This window comes from Cetorhinus maximus, chromosome 11 (genome assembly GCF_964194155.1).
Source record: "Cetorhinus maximus chromosome 11, sCetMax3.hap1.1, whole genome shotgun sequence".
In the NCBI taxonomy this organism is placed as follows: Eukaryota; Metazoa; Chordata; class Chondrichthyes; order Lamniformes; family Cetorhinidae; genus Cetorhinus; species Cetorhinus maximus.
In genome coordinates, this window is record NC_135889.1 from 74737144 (window position 1) to 74754509 (window position 17366).

The following is a 17366-nucleotide window of genomic DNA, read 5'->3' on the forward strand; positions in this document are numbered from 1 at the left end:
TATCAATCAAGGCATAGAGAGGAGGACTTTGGGACAGGCAGCCAACAGCACCGAGAGGAGAGTCCGAGAGGAGGACTCTGGGACAGGCAGTCAGCAACACCTAGAGGAGAGAGCGAAGGGAGGACTCTGGGACAGGCAGTCAGCAGCACCTAGAGGAGCCGGGAGTTGAAAAGGAACGCGAGAGGAGCCGGGAGTTGAAGAGGAGCGCGAGAGGAGCCGGGAGTTGAAGAAGAGCGCGAGAGGAGCCGGGAGTTGAAGAGGAGCGCGAGAGGAGCCGGGAGTTGTAGAGGAACGCGAGAGGGGTCGGGAGTTGAAGAGGAGCACGAGAGGAGCCGGGAGTTGAAGAGAAGGTGGGAGAGCAGAGGTGACCGAGGGAGTTCGGTGAGGAGGGAACAAGATGATCCTTTGAGTACTGAGAGTACGGCTGGGTAAGCATTTACTACTTTTATTGCTTATAGTTTTTAAGGTCTTATTTTGTGGTTCATCGTTTGTAGGGGCTATATTCTGTCACAACGAGGAGCAGGGAAGAAGGGCCTGAGAGTAATTGATATTAAGTATTTTCCAAAATGTTTAATTTAATTTAAAGGGGTAAGTCACGGCAGGAGAGCTCAAAGCTGTGGTGTGCTCCTCCTGATGTATGTGGGAAGCCGGGCACGTTTCCAGTGCTCAGGGCCAGCATGTGTGTGGGAAGTGTCTCCAACTGCAGCTCCTGGAAGCCCGGGTTTTGGAGCTGGAGCGGCGGCTGGGGACACTGTGGAGCATCTGCGAGGCGGAGAGTATCGTGGATGGCACATATAGAGAGGTGGTCACACCGCAGGCTAAGAGTCCACAGGCAGGAAGGGAATGGGTGACCACCAGGCAGAGCAAGAGGACTAGGCAGGCAGTGCAGGAATCTCCTGTGGCTATTCCCCTGCAAAACAGATATACCGCATTGGATACTGTTGAGGGGGAATGGCCTCTCAGGAGAAAGCAGCAACAGCCAAATTCATTGCACCGCTGTTGGCTCTGCTGCACAGGGGAGGAGTAAAAAGTATGGACATGCAATAGTCATAGGGGGTTCACTTGGAAGGGGAATAGATAGTCACTTCTGTGGCCGCAAACGAGACTCCAGAATGGTATGCTGCCTCCCTGGTGCTAGGGTCAAGGATGTCTCAGAGTGGCTAGAGGACATTCTGAAGGGGGAGGGTGAACAGCCAGTGGCCATCGTACACATTGGTACAAGTGACACAGGTAAAAAAAGGATGAGGTCCTAAAAGTAGAATATAGGGAGTTAGGAAGTAAGTTGAAAAGTAGGACCTCAAAGGTAGTGATCTCAGGATTACTACCAGTGCTACGTGCCAGTCAGAGTAGAAATAGCAGGATATATCAGATGAATGCGTGGTTGAAGAGATGGTGTGAAGGGGAGGGTTTCAGATTCCTGGGATATTGGGACCAGTTCTGGGGGAGGTGGGACCAGTACAAACTGGACGGGTTACACCTGGGCAGGACAGGGACTGATGTCCTAAGGGGAACATTTGCCAGAGTGGTTGGCGAGGATTTAAACTAAAATGGCAGGGGGATGGGAACCTTTGCAAGGAGTCAGAGGAAGGGGAATCAAGGACAAGAACAAAAGACAGAAAGCGGAATAAGAAAAGTGATAGTGAAATCAAGGGCAAGAATCAAACAGGGCCTCAGTGAAAAATAGTGGGAACGGGACAAGTATTTGTTAAAATGACAAGCCTTACGGCTTTGTGCCTTAACGCGAGGAGCATTCGCAATAAAGTGGATGAATTAACCACGCAAATAGATGTAAACAGGTATGATATAGTCGAGATTACAGAGACATGGCTACAGGGTGACCCGGGGTGGGAACTGAACATCCAAGGGTATTCAGTATTTAGGAAGGGCAGACAAAAAAGAAAAGGCGGTGGAGTTGTATTGCTGGTTAAAAGAGGAAATTAACGCAATAGTGAGGAAAGATATTAGCTCCGACGATGTGGAATCTGTATGGGTAGAGCTGAGAAACACTAAGGGGCAAAATATTTTAGTGGGGGTTGTATGTAGCCCCCCAAACTGTAGTGGTGATGTTGGGAATGGCATTAAACAGGAAATTAGAGACGCATGTAATAAAGGAACATCTGTAGCTATGGGTGACTTTAATATGCATATAGATTGGGCAAATCAAATTAGTAACAATACCGCAGAGGAGGAATTCCTTGAGTGTATACGGGATGTTTTTCTGGACCAATACATTGAGGAACCAACGAGAGAACAGGCCATCTTCGACTGGCTATTGTGTAATGAGAAAGGAATAATTGGCAATCTAATTGTGCGAGGCCCCTTGGGGATGAGCAACCATAATATAGAATTCTTCATCAAGATGGAGAGTGCCGTAGTTGATCCTGAGACTTGGGTCCTGAATCTTAATAAAGGAAACTACGATGGTTTGAGGTGGGAGTTGGCTCAGTGATGGATTGGGAAACATTGCTTAAAGGGATGAGGGTGGATAGGCAATGGCAAACATTCAAAGAACGCATGGATGAACTGCAACAATTGTTTATTCCTGTCTGGTACAAAAGTAAAACAGGAAAGGTGGCCAAACCGTGGCTTACAAGGGAAATTAGAGATAGTATTAGATGCAAGGAAGAGGCATACAAATTGGCCAGAAAAAACAACAGACCTGAGGATTGGGAGCAGTTTATATTTCAGCAAAGGAGGACCAAGGGATTGATTAAGAAGGGGCAAATAGAGTACGAGAGTAAGCTTGCAGGGAACATAAAAACTGACTGTAAAAGTTTCTATAGGTATGTGAAGAGAAAAAGATTGGGGAAGACAAATGTAGGTCCCTTGCAGTCAGAAACAGGGGAATTTGGAATGGGGAACAGAGAAATGGCTGACCAACTAAATACATACTTTGGTTCTGTCTTCACAAAGGAGGACACTAATAACATTCCCGAAATGTTGGGGAACACAGGGTTTAGTGAGAGGGAGGAACTGAAAGAAATCAGTGTTAGAGGGGAAATGGTGTTGCGGAAATTGATGGGATTGAAGGCCAGTAAATCCCCAGGGCCTGATAATCTACTTCCCAGAGTACTTAAGGAAGTGGCCCTAGAAATAGTGATTCATTGGTGGTCATCTTCTGAGATTCTATAGACTCTGGAACAGTTCCTACAGATTGGAGGGTAGCTAATGTAACACCACAATTTAAAAAGGGAGGCAGAGAGAAAACAGGGAATTATAGACCAGTCAGCCTGACGTCGGTATTGGAGAAAATTCTAGACTCCATTAAAAAAGATTTAATAGCTGAGCACGTGGAAAACAGTGGCAGAATTGGACAGAGTCAGCATGGATTTATGAAAGGGAAATCATGCTTGACAAATCTACTGGAATTTTTTGAGGATGTAACTAGTAGAGTTGAAGAGGGGGAGCCAGTGGATGTGGTTTATTTGGACTTTCAGAAGGCTTTCGACAAAGTCCAGAGATTGGCGTGTAAAATTAAAGCGCATGGGATTGGGGGTAGTGTATTGAGATGGATAGAAAACTGGTTGGCAGACAGGAAACAATGAGTAGGAATAAACAAGTCTTTTTCCGAATGGCAGGCAGTGACTAGTGGGGTACCGCCGGGATCGTTGCTGGGACCCCAGTTATTCACAATATATATTAATGATTTAGATGAGGGAATTAAATGTAATATCTCCAAATTTACAGATGACACAAAGCTGGGTAGGAAGGTGTGCTGTGAGGAGGATGCAGAGATGCTTCAGTATGATTTGGACAAGCTGAGTGAGTGGGCAAATGCATGGAAGATGCAGTATAATATAGATAAGTGTGAGGTTATCCATTTTGGTAGCAAAAACAGGAAGGCAGATTATTATCTGAATGGCTAGAAATTGAGAGAGGGGAATGTGCAACGAGACCTGGGTATCGTATACCAGTCGCTGAAGGTAAGCATGCAAGTGCAGCAGGCGGTAAAGAAGGCAAATGGTATGTTGGCCTTCATAGCCAGAGGAATCGAGTACAGGAACAGGAATGTCTTGCTGCAATTGTACAGGGCCTTGGTGAGACCACACCTGGAATATTGTGTGCAGCTTTGGTCTCCTTATTTGAGGAAGGATGCTCTTGCTATAGAGGGAGTGCAGCGAAGGTTTACCCGACTGATTCCTGGGATGGTGGGACTGACATATGAGGAGGGATTGAGTCGATTGGGATTATATTTGCTGGAGTTCAGAGGAATATGGGGGGGGATCTCATAGAAACCTATAAAATTCTAACAGATCTGGACAGGGTAGATGCAGGAAGGATGTTCCCAATGGTGGGGGAGTCCAGAACTAGCGGTCAAAGTCTGAGGATATGGGGTAGACCATTTAGGACTGAGATGAGGAGAAATTTCTTCACCCAGAAAGTGGTGAGCCTGTGGAATTCATTACCTCAGAAAGTAGTTGAGTCCAAAACATTGTATGTTTTCAAGAAGGAGTTAGATATAGCTCTTGGGGCGAAAGGGATCAAAGGGTATGGGGAGAAAGCGGGAGCAGGCTATTGAGTTGGATGATCAGCCATGATCATAATGAATGGCAGAGCAGGCTAGGAGGGCCGAATGGCCTACTCCTGCTCCTAGTTTCTATGTTTCTATTACAAAAGTAGGGAGATCATGTTGGAGTTGTATAGAACCTTGGTGAGGCCACAGCTGGAGTACTGTGTGCAGTTCTGGTCGCCACATTATAGGAAGGATGTGATTGCACTGGAAGGGGCGCAGAGGAGATTCACCAGGATGTTGCCTGGGATGAAACATTTAAGTTATGAAGAGAGGTTGGATAGACTTGGGTTGTTTTCGTTGGAGCAGAGAAGACTGAGCGGTGACCTGATCGAGATGTGCAAGATTATGAGGGGCATGGACAGGGTGGATAGGGAGCAGCTGTTCCCCCTAGTTGAAGGGTCAGTCACGAGGGGACACAAGTTCAAGGTGAGGGGCAGGAGGTTTAGGGGGGATGTGAGGAAAACTTTTTTACCCAAAGGGTGGTGATGGCCTGGAATGCACTGCCTGGGAGTATGGCGGAAGCGGATTGCTTCACATCCTTTAAAAAGTACCTGGATGAGCTCTTGGCATTTCATAACATTCAAGGCTATGGGCCAAGTGCTGGTAAATGGGATTAGGTAGGTAGGTCAGGTGTTTCTCACGTGTCGGTGCAGACTCGATGGGCCGAAGGGCCTCTTCTGCACTGAGAGATTCTGTGAATGTTATTGAAGCACCTTTCAAGTAGGTTCCTGTTTTATTGAAAACCTTTTAACAAAATTTCTACAGAAAGTGAATGAATGACCAGCTAATCTGTTTTTGGTGGTGGTGAGAAAAGAAATGTTCTTTAGGGCACTAGGGAAAAACCTCTGCTCAAATTCATGGAACCTTTTACATCCAGTAAAAAGGCAAATGTGGCAATCCGCCAATGCTGCATTGAAGTACCAAATAGATTGCATGGTGAGTTGGAATTGGGCTTGACAGGACAACTGTCTGATTTGAGTGAGTGCTACTGACTGAACCAAACTGATGCAACTATTTTTGCCTTATATCCCATTGCAAGAGTCATTCTCTGAACCGTGATTTCAAGCAAGCAGCTCTCTGAGAGTGAATGCAAAGAATGGAGGCACTCATGTTTTGACCTGTCTCTAAGCTGAATTCTCTACAATTGCATTTGTGTACTTTCTAGCAGAGTTCCCAGCTGCAATCAAGAAATTAACCTGTCATTTTCTGTGTTCATGTAACTGTAATTAAAGAAGAATTTAAATACTGTTTCTAAGGACATGTTTGTGTATGTCTGTATGTATGCATGTATATATCATCTCAAATGAGCAGCATTCTAGGCGAGGACAAAGAAAACATTACGAAGATGTTCTGAAGCTCTCCTTGGAGCACGGCAGCATTGACATTAATGACTGGATGGAGCTCGCTACCAACTGTTCAAAATGGCGACAACTTGTCCATCATGCAGCATCACGTTTTGAGTCCAAGCGCCTTATTGATGAGGCACAGTGGTGGCAGAGAAGGAAAGAAAAGGAAGCGAATCTTGCACTCCGGATCTCAGCACCTCATGGAACACCCTGCCCCATGTACCCAAAGATCTATGGGTCGAGAATCGGCCTGCTCTGTCACATGAAGACCCATGGTAGAAATTCGCAACCCTGAGTAGACATCGTCCTTGAATCAAGGGATAGCTGATGACAATTAGGGGCTGGAATTTATACATTAATAATGGTGTCTGCATGACACACTCATTTATAAATGTGCAAATCATCCAGCAACTTGTAGAGAGGAAGGGATATGCTGTGAATTGTGAATCACTACAAGTTGCTGGGTGCTTTGCGGCATTCCACCATTAGTTTTGTGGAAATGGCTTCTCACCATTAACCACCTCATGAGCTTCATGGGGCAGAATATTACGCTCGGCGTGTGGGTGCGCGTCCAACACGCCCGAGTGTAAAATGACGCGTGATGACGTCAGGCAAGCGCCCTGATGTCATCCCGCAGTCTCACGATATTTCACTCTTGGGCGCATGCCGGAGTTGGCTGGGCCCGCCAACAATTATAAGGCCTATTAAGGCCATTATGAAGCTAATTACATTCAAATTTACGCTGCCCATCCAACCTCACGGTTGGCGGGCGGGCGAAAAGGCCAAGTGGCCTTTACGTTCTTTAGGAAACCTCATCCATGGGTAGGATGAGGTTTCCTAAAGCAAATAAACATCAAATAAAAATGTTATTTTTGAACTAAAAACATGTCCCAGTTCATTGACAATCACATGAGAGAACATGTTTTACGACTATTTTATTTCCTTTTTTTTTTAAACAGAGCTTCATCTCCCTGAGGCAGCTCCATGCCTCAGGGAGATTGAAGCGCTCTTTCGTGCGCATGCACGAAGATCACACTAGGCCCGCTCGCCCTCCTCTTCCTGCCCACACAGGCAGCACTGACTGCTGCCGCTCGCATTCCACGCAGACCCGCCAGCATGAAATCGCAGTGCGGAGCTGATCACAGGTGGCGGTCGGCTTCCCTACCACCTCTGCCAAGGGAAAAATCCTGCCCAGGAAGTTGCTGCACTTCCATATCAATTGCCCATTAAACTTGCCACAGAAAGTCAAGTAATTAATAGCATAAGAAGCCTTTTAACAGCATGATGATTGTTAATGTTACCAATCAACCTTTCTGATCCAGAAAATGAACAATTAAAAGTGTGAAATCTCATTCCTTAAGTAACAAATTGGACATTTTATAATGTCAAATTTAAAATATTCACTTTTTTTCCCTTTTCTTTGCCTTTTTTCTCTTAATGCAATCTTTCCTTTCCTTCTCTTTATTTCACTTTCTGTACTTGATTTGATATTGAATTCACCCAGCCTGATTCACTCATCATCTCCATCCTTTTTCCGTTTATTTCTCAATCCTTAAATCTCTAGTAAATTCTGGCCCATTGTTATACTAATATCAGAGTTATGCGGAACAAATGGGGGCCAATCAGTTATTTGTACCTGTACCAACTCTTTGAAACAGCTTTCCAACTAGTCCCACTCACCTGTTTTTTCCCCATAGCCCTGAAAATGTTCCTTGTTAAAGTATATCCATTTCAGAAGACACTATTGAGTCTCCTTCCACCATCCTTTCAGTCAGTGCATCGCTGATAGGACACCTCGCAACATAAACATTTATCATCTACCTTATGATGTATAAGTTTGAGATTGCACATACTGCTGCTTGGTACTGTACAACTCACGCTAGTAGGGCACCAAGTAGTGTAGCTGTTGAGAAAAGATCAGTTGAAAATGTGGAAACCTTGATATTTTTATTAGGTAAGGATATTAAGGGATATGGAGCCAAGGCTGGTAAATGGAAGTAGAATATAGATTTATTTTTAATTTGTTTGTGGGATGTGGGCATTGCTGGCAAGGCCAACAATTATTGCCCATGCCTAATTGCCCTTGAGAAGGTGGTGGTGATCTCCCTTCTAAACAGCTGAAGCTTGTGATTTAGGTGAACCCACAGTGTTGTTAGGAAGTTCCAGGATTTTGACATTGAAGAAACAGTGATATAGTTCCAAGTCAGAATTGTGTGTGACTTGGAGAGGAACTTGCAGGTGATAATGTATGCTTGCTGCCTTTGTCCTTCGAGGTGGTAAAGCACACAGGTTTGGAAAGTGCTGTCGAAGGAGCCTTGGTGAGTTGCTGCATTGTATCTTGTAGATAGTGTACATTGTTGCTGTGGTGTGCTGGTGCTGGAGGAAATAAATTCATAAGGCGGTGGATAGAGTGCTAGTCAAACAACTTGCTTTGTCCTGAATGGTGTCGAGCTTCTTGACAGTTTCTTGGAGTTGCACTCATCTAGGTGTGACAACCTTAGACCCAGAAAAAGTACAATAAGGAAAATTTGTACTTGTTTCATGGAAACAAGGCCTGGAATCTGTAATTGTTTTTAAGAATGTTTGAAAAGGACTTTTAAGAGTTTGCATCAGTTGCAAAGGGATTGATTGTAATCTTCTTGAATGATAAGAAATACCGGTTCATGTGACCCAATGAAGCTTGACCTGGAAGCAGTACCAACAGAAAGAAAGTTAAGACAGAAGCCGTGTGGCCAGACACAAAGGAGAGCTGGAGGGTGAAGTTGATCACACTGTTGAAGACACAAAGAGAAAGCAAGCAGAGACAGAAAGAGGAATACAGAATTCGTGTGAGGGGAAGCCAGCAAAGTACTACGAAAAGGTCAGTTTTCTGCTTGGCAATAAGAAGGAGAAAAAAGAGTTCCAGAAGTTCTTGAGGAAGCAACGTATGAGTGTGCTAAAAGGGGCTGAATCTTAATAAGTGGTGTGAATAGCTTGGGCACATGAAGAAGCTGAGACTTTGTATGAGAGGACCAGATTGTAAACTGAGTGTTGTTGGTTGGTCAGTTGAAAAGGAACTCTGGAAAGCTATGCCCTTAAGACAGATGTGACCCAAGTGAGAGAAGGTCGGTAGACATGCGCTAGTGAATACGACTCGAGGGCTTAATTGATTGAGGTGGAAACACTGAAATTGCACGTAGTGCCATATTTGTGCTGGGAGTGATGTGGGTGCTTGCATGGTTGTTTAAGACTTATCTTTATATTGACTATTTAAAATGAAATTTATCTTTTTCTTTGAAGTATCATTTGCATTGGTTCTAATTTGTGTTAAAGTAAAAGCTACAATAAATGAAATCTTGTTGGTAGTTTCTTCATTTGAGGGTCGTTTGGTAAATTTGGTTGTTTTGGTTTGCTGTTCCCCCATGGGGATTTTAACACAGGCAAGTAAGGAGAATTCCATCACACACTAACCTGTGCCTTGTGGATGTTGTACAGGCTTTAGGGTGTCAGGAGGTGAGTTATCCACTGCAGAATTCCCAGCTTCTAATCTGCTCTTGTAGCCACAGTATTTGTGTGACTGGTCCAGTTTCTAGTTCATGGTTGAGGATATTGATGGTGGGGGAATTAGCAATAGTAGTTTGAGGAATGCCTTTGTGCACTGTGCCTTGCCATAGTCATGTGACCTCTGAAGTCAACCTTGGTGTATAAAGGCTTGAGAGCAAAAGCCACTTCAGCTACCACTTGGAACATGGTTTCAGGAGTATGCAGCTGAAATTGAGTGTATTTTGATAGCTGGAAGAAAGCGAGGTGCTGTAAGAAACAGCAGAGAATAATTAAAACTTCAGTCTGCAACTTTGTACAGGACATTTTCTGCTGGATGAGTCAGTATGTACGGCTTTGAATATTCCAGTATCGGCTCCTATGGAGGAGATTAAAGGAGATTTGAAAATAAATTGGAAATTCTTCCAGTCTCAATGGCCAAACTATGAAATTGCCACAGAGTTAAACAAGAAATCTGGACTAATAAGAATATTAACTCTTGTTATAAGTGCTGAAGAAGGAGGGCTACAAGTTGTATTGCACCCTAGACCTCACTGAGGTGCAGAAAAGCCAGTCTTGTAAAATTTTGGAGGTTTTGAGGACCCACTTTGAGCCCTGTATTGATGTTACTTATGAACGCTATGTGTTCAGCACCAAAGGTCAGAAAGAGAGCGAAAATATTGAACAGTGTGTGACTTCATTGAGACGTCCACTAGCTGAATCTTGAGTTTGAGCAACTGAGAGATGACCTGATCAACAATGGGATTGTCTTAGGAACAAGAGATCCTGCCGTGAGAGCACATCTGCTAAGAGAAGAGAAGTTTACTCTCAAGAAAGCTATTGACAGCTGTAGAAGCTCTGAAGTGGTCAAACATCAGCTGATGAGGCTTTGCACTATGCTGAGAGACAGTTCAGGCCTTCCAAGCACAAGACAATGGAGAAAAGGAAGGACTATTTGCAGAAGGGCCAGCAGAAAGATCAAGGCCTAAGTACTGGATGTAAATATTGCAGGGGACACCAAATGAAAGAAAAGGAAGCATGCCCAGCCTGGGGAAAGCAGTGTTATAAGTGCATGAAGCTGAATGACTTTGTACGTAAGTGTTCTGGAAAGAAGTAAAGTAAAGTCTATAAAAATGGCTGCTGGAAAGATGTTGGACGATGATCCTGACTAATCACTCTACACCCGAGAACAGGTTCACACCCTCAAGTTTTGAGGGAAAAAATGGTTTGTGATTATTGGAATGATGACTGCAGAAAGAGAGCATCAAATTAATATGGTGTCAGGTAGACACTGGTGCTACATGCAACATCATTAGCTTCTCAGACCTGTGTGAAGCTACTCAAGATGGTGACCCGATAATGAAGGAGGCTGTATGATGGAACAGAAAGCGAGGGCTCCTATTGCCCGAGGTCCTCATCCTTCCCACCATGAAATGACCCTGATCACACCCTCCCCACCCCCCAAACCCCCCATCCTTCGACCTCTTTATTGTCTTATCACATTACCAGTGACCACTATTCAGACTACTGGGAATTAGGTAAGCTGACGTCAATGACCGCCAGTGAGATCGTAGAAAGCTTGAGAGCACACTTCTTGTTATGGCATTCCTGACATTGTGGTGAGGGACAGTGGCTCTCAGTTCACAAGTGAAGAATTCAGGCACTTGTAAGTGATTGGGAAATTAAGCACTATACATCATCTCCACAATATCCACAATCAAATGGAAAGGCTGAGGCAATGATGAAAATTGTCAAAGGGATCATCAATAAATTGAGTGGATCCAGCACAGATGAGCACAAGGCAATTCTAGAGTGGAGAAATACACCTGCTGGAGGCATGGAAAGCAGTCCAGTTCAGCAACTAATGTCATGCGCACCCAAACTACTCTTCCGATAACTAAAAAATTGCTGAAACCAGTAGTAGTAACAGGTGTGAGTGGCAAAATCAAAGTGAAACAATAGAAAGTCAAATTTCACTTTGAAAGAGCCGCCAAATCATTGCCAGAACTGGGACATGGAGAGCCGGTCAGATTGCAAGCATTCAACACTCAACAAAAGTCAATCCCACCTGTCAACTTGAGACCTGTGTAGAGAAGTTGTCACCTCGATTGTACATGGTGAAAATGAACAACCAGATAAATCATCATAACCGCAGACATATACATAGAACTGGAGAACCTGCTCCCTCACAGCAGACAGCTGATGAGGAAGATGCAATTTCATCAACCGGACAAGGAACTCAATGACCATCAGCCCCAGGGGTCAATCATTCCCCAACAAAGATAACAGATCAGCTGCAATTTCAATGGCAGCAACACTCACCATGGCAGCGACGTTCCCCGGCGAGGCAACATCACCCCAGGAATGAGCGGACACCAGACGAACAGCCAATAACAACTCTCACATGCACAATTAGAAAACATGAAGACTTTAAAGATTGTGCGTAATGCATGCTTGAGACAGACGAAAGTGGGACAGACTAGAATATACAAACAGTTTTCTGAACATATGTGATAATTTTCATTGTAGACCATGTATGTACCTGACTTGTAACTGCAAATGATAGTGTGTGCAAGTTGTTTTTTTTTCTCTTTATGAAAAGAGGGATGTTTTGGAGAAGTGCCTTTACCTTTTGCACTGTGGCTTGCCATAGTCATTTGATTTCTGATTTCATCCTTTGTGTAAAAGTGTGTGAGAGAGCAAGAAACCATTTCATCTACCACTTAGAACAGATGACAATACCATTGAACGCCATGGGGAAATGGTCATTGTTCAGCACTGGGGTGGTCTGAATGTCACTAGTCACCTATCAACCCAAACCTGAACGTTATCCAGTTCATGAGGCGTGGATGCATACAACTTTGCAGATGATTAAGCAGTGAATAGAATGGAACTGAACATCCATGCAGTCATCAGTGAATATCCCTACTTCTGACCTTGTGATGGAGGGAAGTTCATTGATGAAGCAGCTGAAGATAGTTGAGCTTAGGATACATTCCGGAGGAACTTCAACAGAAATGTCTTGAGGCTGAGATGATTGGCTATCAACAACCACAATTATCTTCCTTTGTGCTAGGCATGACTCCAACCAGTGGAAAGTTTTCTTCCTGACTCCATTGACTTCAGTTTTGCCAAGGCTCCATGATGCTACACTCAGTCAAATGCTGACTTGATGTTAAGGGCAGTCACCCTCACCTCATCACTGGAATTCAGCTTCTTTGCTGATGTTTGGATCAAGGCTTTATTGAGGTCTGGAACCAGGTGATCCTGGTGATTCCCAAACTAAGCATTGGTTAGCAGGTTATTGGTGAGTAAGTGCTACTTGAAGAACAGAAGTGCCAGACTGGGCTCACTGCAGCCTGGATGTCATTGGCAGTCCATTGTCTTTCAGTATTCATTGTGCTCAACTTTCTTGCTATTATGTAGAGTCAATCTAATTGGGTGAACACTGGCATCTACAATCCTGGACACCTCAGGAGGAGGTGAAAATGGATCATCTTGACATTTCTAGTTAAAGATAGTCATAGACACTTCAGCCTTGTCTTTTGCACTCACCCTAAGTTCCACCATCATTGGGGATGAGGATATTCATGGAATCTCCTCCCATTGTTAATTATCCAGCAAGATTCACGACTGGATGCCGCAGGACTGCAGAGCTTTTATGTGATCTGTTAGTTGTGGGGTTGTTTCACTCTGCTTAGAGTATGCTACTTTCACTGCCTAGCATGCATGTTATCCTGTGTGTAGCTTCACTGGATTGACACCTTACTTTTAGGTATGCCTGGTGCTGCTCCTGGCATGCTCTCCTCATTGAATCAGGATTGACGTCTGGCTTGACAGTATGATAAAGTGAAGGATATGCCAGGCTATGAGGTTACAGATTGTTGTGGAATGCAGTTCTGCTGCTGATGGCCCACAGCCCCTCATGGATTGCTAGTTTTGATCTGAGTTACTAGATCTGTTCTGAATCTATTCCATTTAGCACGGATTGAAATAGGTAGATTGGTGAGGACAAGAGGGGTTTTCCCTCATGGTGGTTCTCACCACCTGCTGCAGGCCCAGTCTGACAGATATGTCCTTCATGATCTGGCCAGGATCTGAACTGGTGAGGAACTGAATTGCTTCATGGGCTGAGGGGCTGAATGACCTACTCCTGTTCCTATGTTCTGAATTTTACGAGCTTCATTTAGCTGTAAAAGATGCTGTTTGATTTCCTATTAACTGGTTTTGAATTTAAAAAGGAGATAACTTTATCTCAAGCCATGTGCTGCCATTTCCTTAGCCTATTAAGAGGCAGGAAAATTCATGTCGATGCATGACTTATAAATTGTTAGCTATTAGATCTGGTTTCACAATATTAACTGAGTTAACAAGTGTTACATTCTTGGTTATTTTCATACAGCACTTGGGTTCAAAGTCGTAGAATTGGATGAAAGCAGCTGTATTGACTTTCTGCTCCTTTTCATATGATTAGTAGTTTACATGGTCTGATAATGTTTATATTTCGTTATATAAAAACAAGGGGAATACAAAAATGCTTGTGTTCATCCAGTGAGCTAAATTGCAGTAACCAGGCTTTCTGTTCAACCTCTGTAAAGCTGCATTGACGTATTTGGGTATAAAGTTACACACCAGTTCTTTGAGAGCAAGGGCTAATTACATGAATAGTTTTAGGCACTGAACAGGAACGTTTGTTCATTGTGTACCATATCAATTTTTGAATTAGCTTTGATCTTTTGAGGGGGTAGCTGGATAATTGTAATTCTAAAGGGAATCTGCTCTCACTATGTCTTCCTGTTCTGTTGATGTGAAATTGAATAAGGGAAGGTTTGATGGTATGGACTTTGCCACGTACGCATTTTTTTTAAGCAATAGGCAGCAACTCAGTTTCGGTGATGGGTGGGTTAGTAAATCATCACATCTTTATTACTGTGAGCCAGAGGAACTTTTAAGTTTCATGTTGTAACCTACGGCAATCTACCTTGTTATTTGTTACTGTTTAATTTTTATACATATATTTTATGCCTAATTTATTTAATCAGTGATGTATATGTAGTGAACTATCTCAAATAATTTAGTATAATTAGCATAAGTAACACTGATAATGAAGCAATCGCTTACGATACTCTTGTTTATGGATGATACAAAGTTTTTAGATACAGATATTTTGTGTAACTACTTTACTGAAAAACCATTGATCATGTTGAATTCAAAGTTTAGAATTCAAAGTTATAGATACCACCTTGTTTTGTACCATCTCGTTGCTGATCTCCGTGAAAGGCTTTCAACTAGAATGGTAAAAGGAATTAAAAATAGGGATCATAGTAATGTGAGTTTAAAAAGAATCCCATGTTAGTGTTTGAAAACAATGCAATGTACAATTATTCTGTTAAATTAATTTAAATTTTTTAACTTGCAGGTTGATTACACAGATAAAAATGGTCAGTGTGCATTGGTTCATGCTTCTTTACGAGGTCATCGTGAAGTTATTAAATATTTACTCCAAGTAGATTGGGCATTAACCACGCAGCACCAGCATTCTTTCAGGAAAAGTCAGGCCCTTCAGCAAGCCCTGATTGCAGCAGCAAGCATGGGACATACTGAAGTAAGTTCCAAGAAAGTGATATATCAACCTGCTTATATTATACATACATAATTCTGGACATTTTCCACCAAAATACTTTGAGGACTATCTGTCATTTACATTTGTACAACATTTGATAGAATGAAGTTATCTTTATGTTTTGGATGGATGTGATCCTTCATTGAACATGCAATTAAGTGGGCCTGTTATCTAGTGAGCTCAAGTTTGTTTCTGAGTAGTTTCTTGATTCTGTATGGCATCTCTTCTCATTTCTTTGTTTGGAATTAATGATTTGCTTTGTGGATACTGTATTGTGGCATCCATGATTTACTTTCTGGAATATTCTTTGCAAATGTTTACAAGCAAAATATTTTCTTCTCTCATTTTATTTTGGAACCCGATTTTACTGGAATGCTAGTTGAAGAGCTTGTTTGTGTCCATAATCCTTCACATGTGAATTGCCAGCGGGCAGCTTCTCATATTGGAAGTAGGTGGAAGAGTCACTGTAGGTGGTTTTCCCACATTGCCTAGTGGTGGTCAATGAACAGACCACAGTGGAAAACTGGTATAGAACAGAATTACCCAAAGGCGCAGAATAATGCTTCATTCTTTTAAGTGTATATTGCAGAAGATTTCAACGCTTAAAAATTAAAGCTAAACAATGTTTAATCAGAGAGAGACCTTTCTGTGCATTTCAATTCATCCATCCAGAGCAGCCTTATACTTCTCCCCAAATGCTGCATCAAATTTATCTAAAAGATTCCAGGGTTTTGATCACCACCCCTCTGCTCAAAGGCCCATTCCAAGTGTTGATCACTGTGTGAAGAAGAACCTTCTGAAATGAGTCCTAATATTACTTTTTGTAAGTTGAAACTGTGGGCAGCCTGCCTATCCTGTACCAGCCCTTTTTATTTTGATGATTTTATTACAAATAAGTTGTTGCTTTGACATCAGCTTGCCAGCCATTCATTTAAATTCTTAAAATTTTATTGAAAAGCTGTTCTTTCCTAAACAATGGAAGTATATTGGAGAACGCTACTTTGCACCTCCAATTTTTGAATTTTGAAGCTTGTTAGGAAAAATTAGTATGTTTTATTCCTGTCTGACATTCATCCTTTTCAATTTTTCTTTGTTTGCATCTATGCTACTTATAGATTGTGAAGAATCTGCAAGAACTCGACAATGAGAATAGAGTAGAGGTCAATAGCTTCGACACTCTTTGGGGTGAAACAGGTAATCATTTTTGAGAGTTTTTCTGTTTGCACTATAAATCAAGTTCCTACAGTTTAAAGGAGGATCCCATGCACTCTTACTATTTCACCAGATAACTAAATGATTATGATTACATTTTAACTGTTGCATTGCAATTGCTCATTAGCAATGAGCACTAATATTGTGAAACTTATATATAATGAGATTGAATGTACTTTACTGTATTTGAATTTAACTTATTACTTTGAATTTTGGTTAAATTTGCTTTTTGTTTTAATTAATAATACTTAGCAATGCCGCCGTTTTGTCCAGGAGATGATTTGTTTCATTACTTCTATTAATATGATTTCATTCAGCAGATCCATTTTCAGAATAAAATGGAAACATTCATGGGTTGTACTGAGTTAGCACTTGAAGTAGTGTGCAAAAATAATTATGATGAGATTTATATTTAGGAAGCTTATTTTTAATGTAGAGGGTTTATGTCAATGGATGTTCTTGTAAGTACTTCAATCTTTATCTGATGGTTAGGGAATTAAATTGTACGAAAGAAAACAAAAGTACATTTGTCTTTGATAATAGAATGAAGAGCTTTTTCCAGAAAGTCTGTTGTGAAAAATCAGGGTTCTCAAAAAGAATCTCCATGGAGTGAAATCAATTCCCTGAATGAATTTTCACTCAGAGACATTTCTTATTTGGATTACACTTTCAAAATATGAATAGAAAAAGTTTTTTCAAAAAGGAAGGGAAGTAATGAAATATTCAATTGGATGCAATGGAGAAAAGAAGAATATTGACAGAATCAAAACATAAATGATAAAATAAAACGTATAAAATTTCCACAAGAAGAAAAATGAGAAATTGTTAAAGATATGAATAGAGAAGTAGTAGCATAAATTAGAAAGAAACGAGAAGCAAAAACAATTAAAACTTGAATGCAGGTTCCAGAGTTCGCCTCTTTTTTTCTATGAGAGCATTCTGCGCATTTTAATTCATCCATCCAGAATACCTTACCCTCCGCTGCCATCCCCCCCCCCGAGCAAACCCACTCATTGCTTCATCTAGTTGTTTCTAAATGGTTTCAGGATTTTCATCTCCACTGCTCTCCTCTCAAAGGCATTAAGGTGAGGGTTTCAGATCTTGGGATACAGGGGCCATGTTTGGCACAGCGTCAACTGTACAGACAGGATGG

The 17366-nt window shown here is 42.2% G+C and overlaps 1 protein-coding gene across 3 annotated transcripts in view; it reads left to right on the forward strand.

Moving 5' to 3' along the window:
• The window catches only part of LOC144686686 (protein TANC1-like), a 270044-nt gene that overhangs the window by 221983 nt on the left and 30695 nt on the right, over positions 1-17366 (forward strand). For all 3 annotated transcript variants that reach the window (XM_078552222.1, XM_078552225.1, XM_078552224.1), the window contains 2 exons: positions 14798-14983; positions 16117-16195. In XM_078552222.1, coding sequence (XP_078408348.1) covers positions 14798-14983; positions 16117-16195 — 265 coding nt within the window. The remainder of the gene's footprint in view (positions 1-14797; positions 14984-16116; positions 16196-17366) is intronic.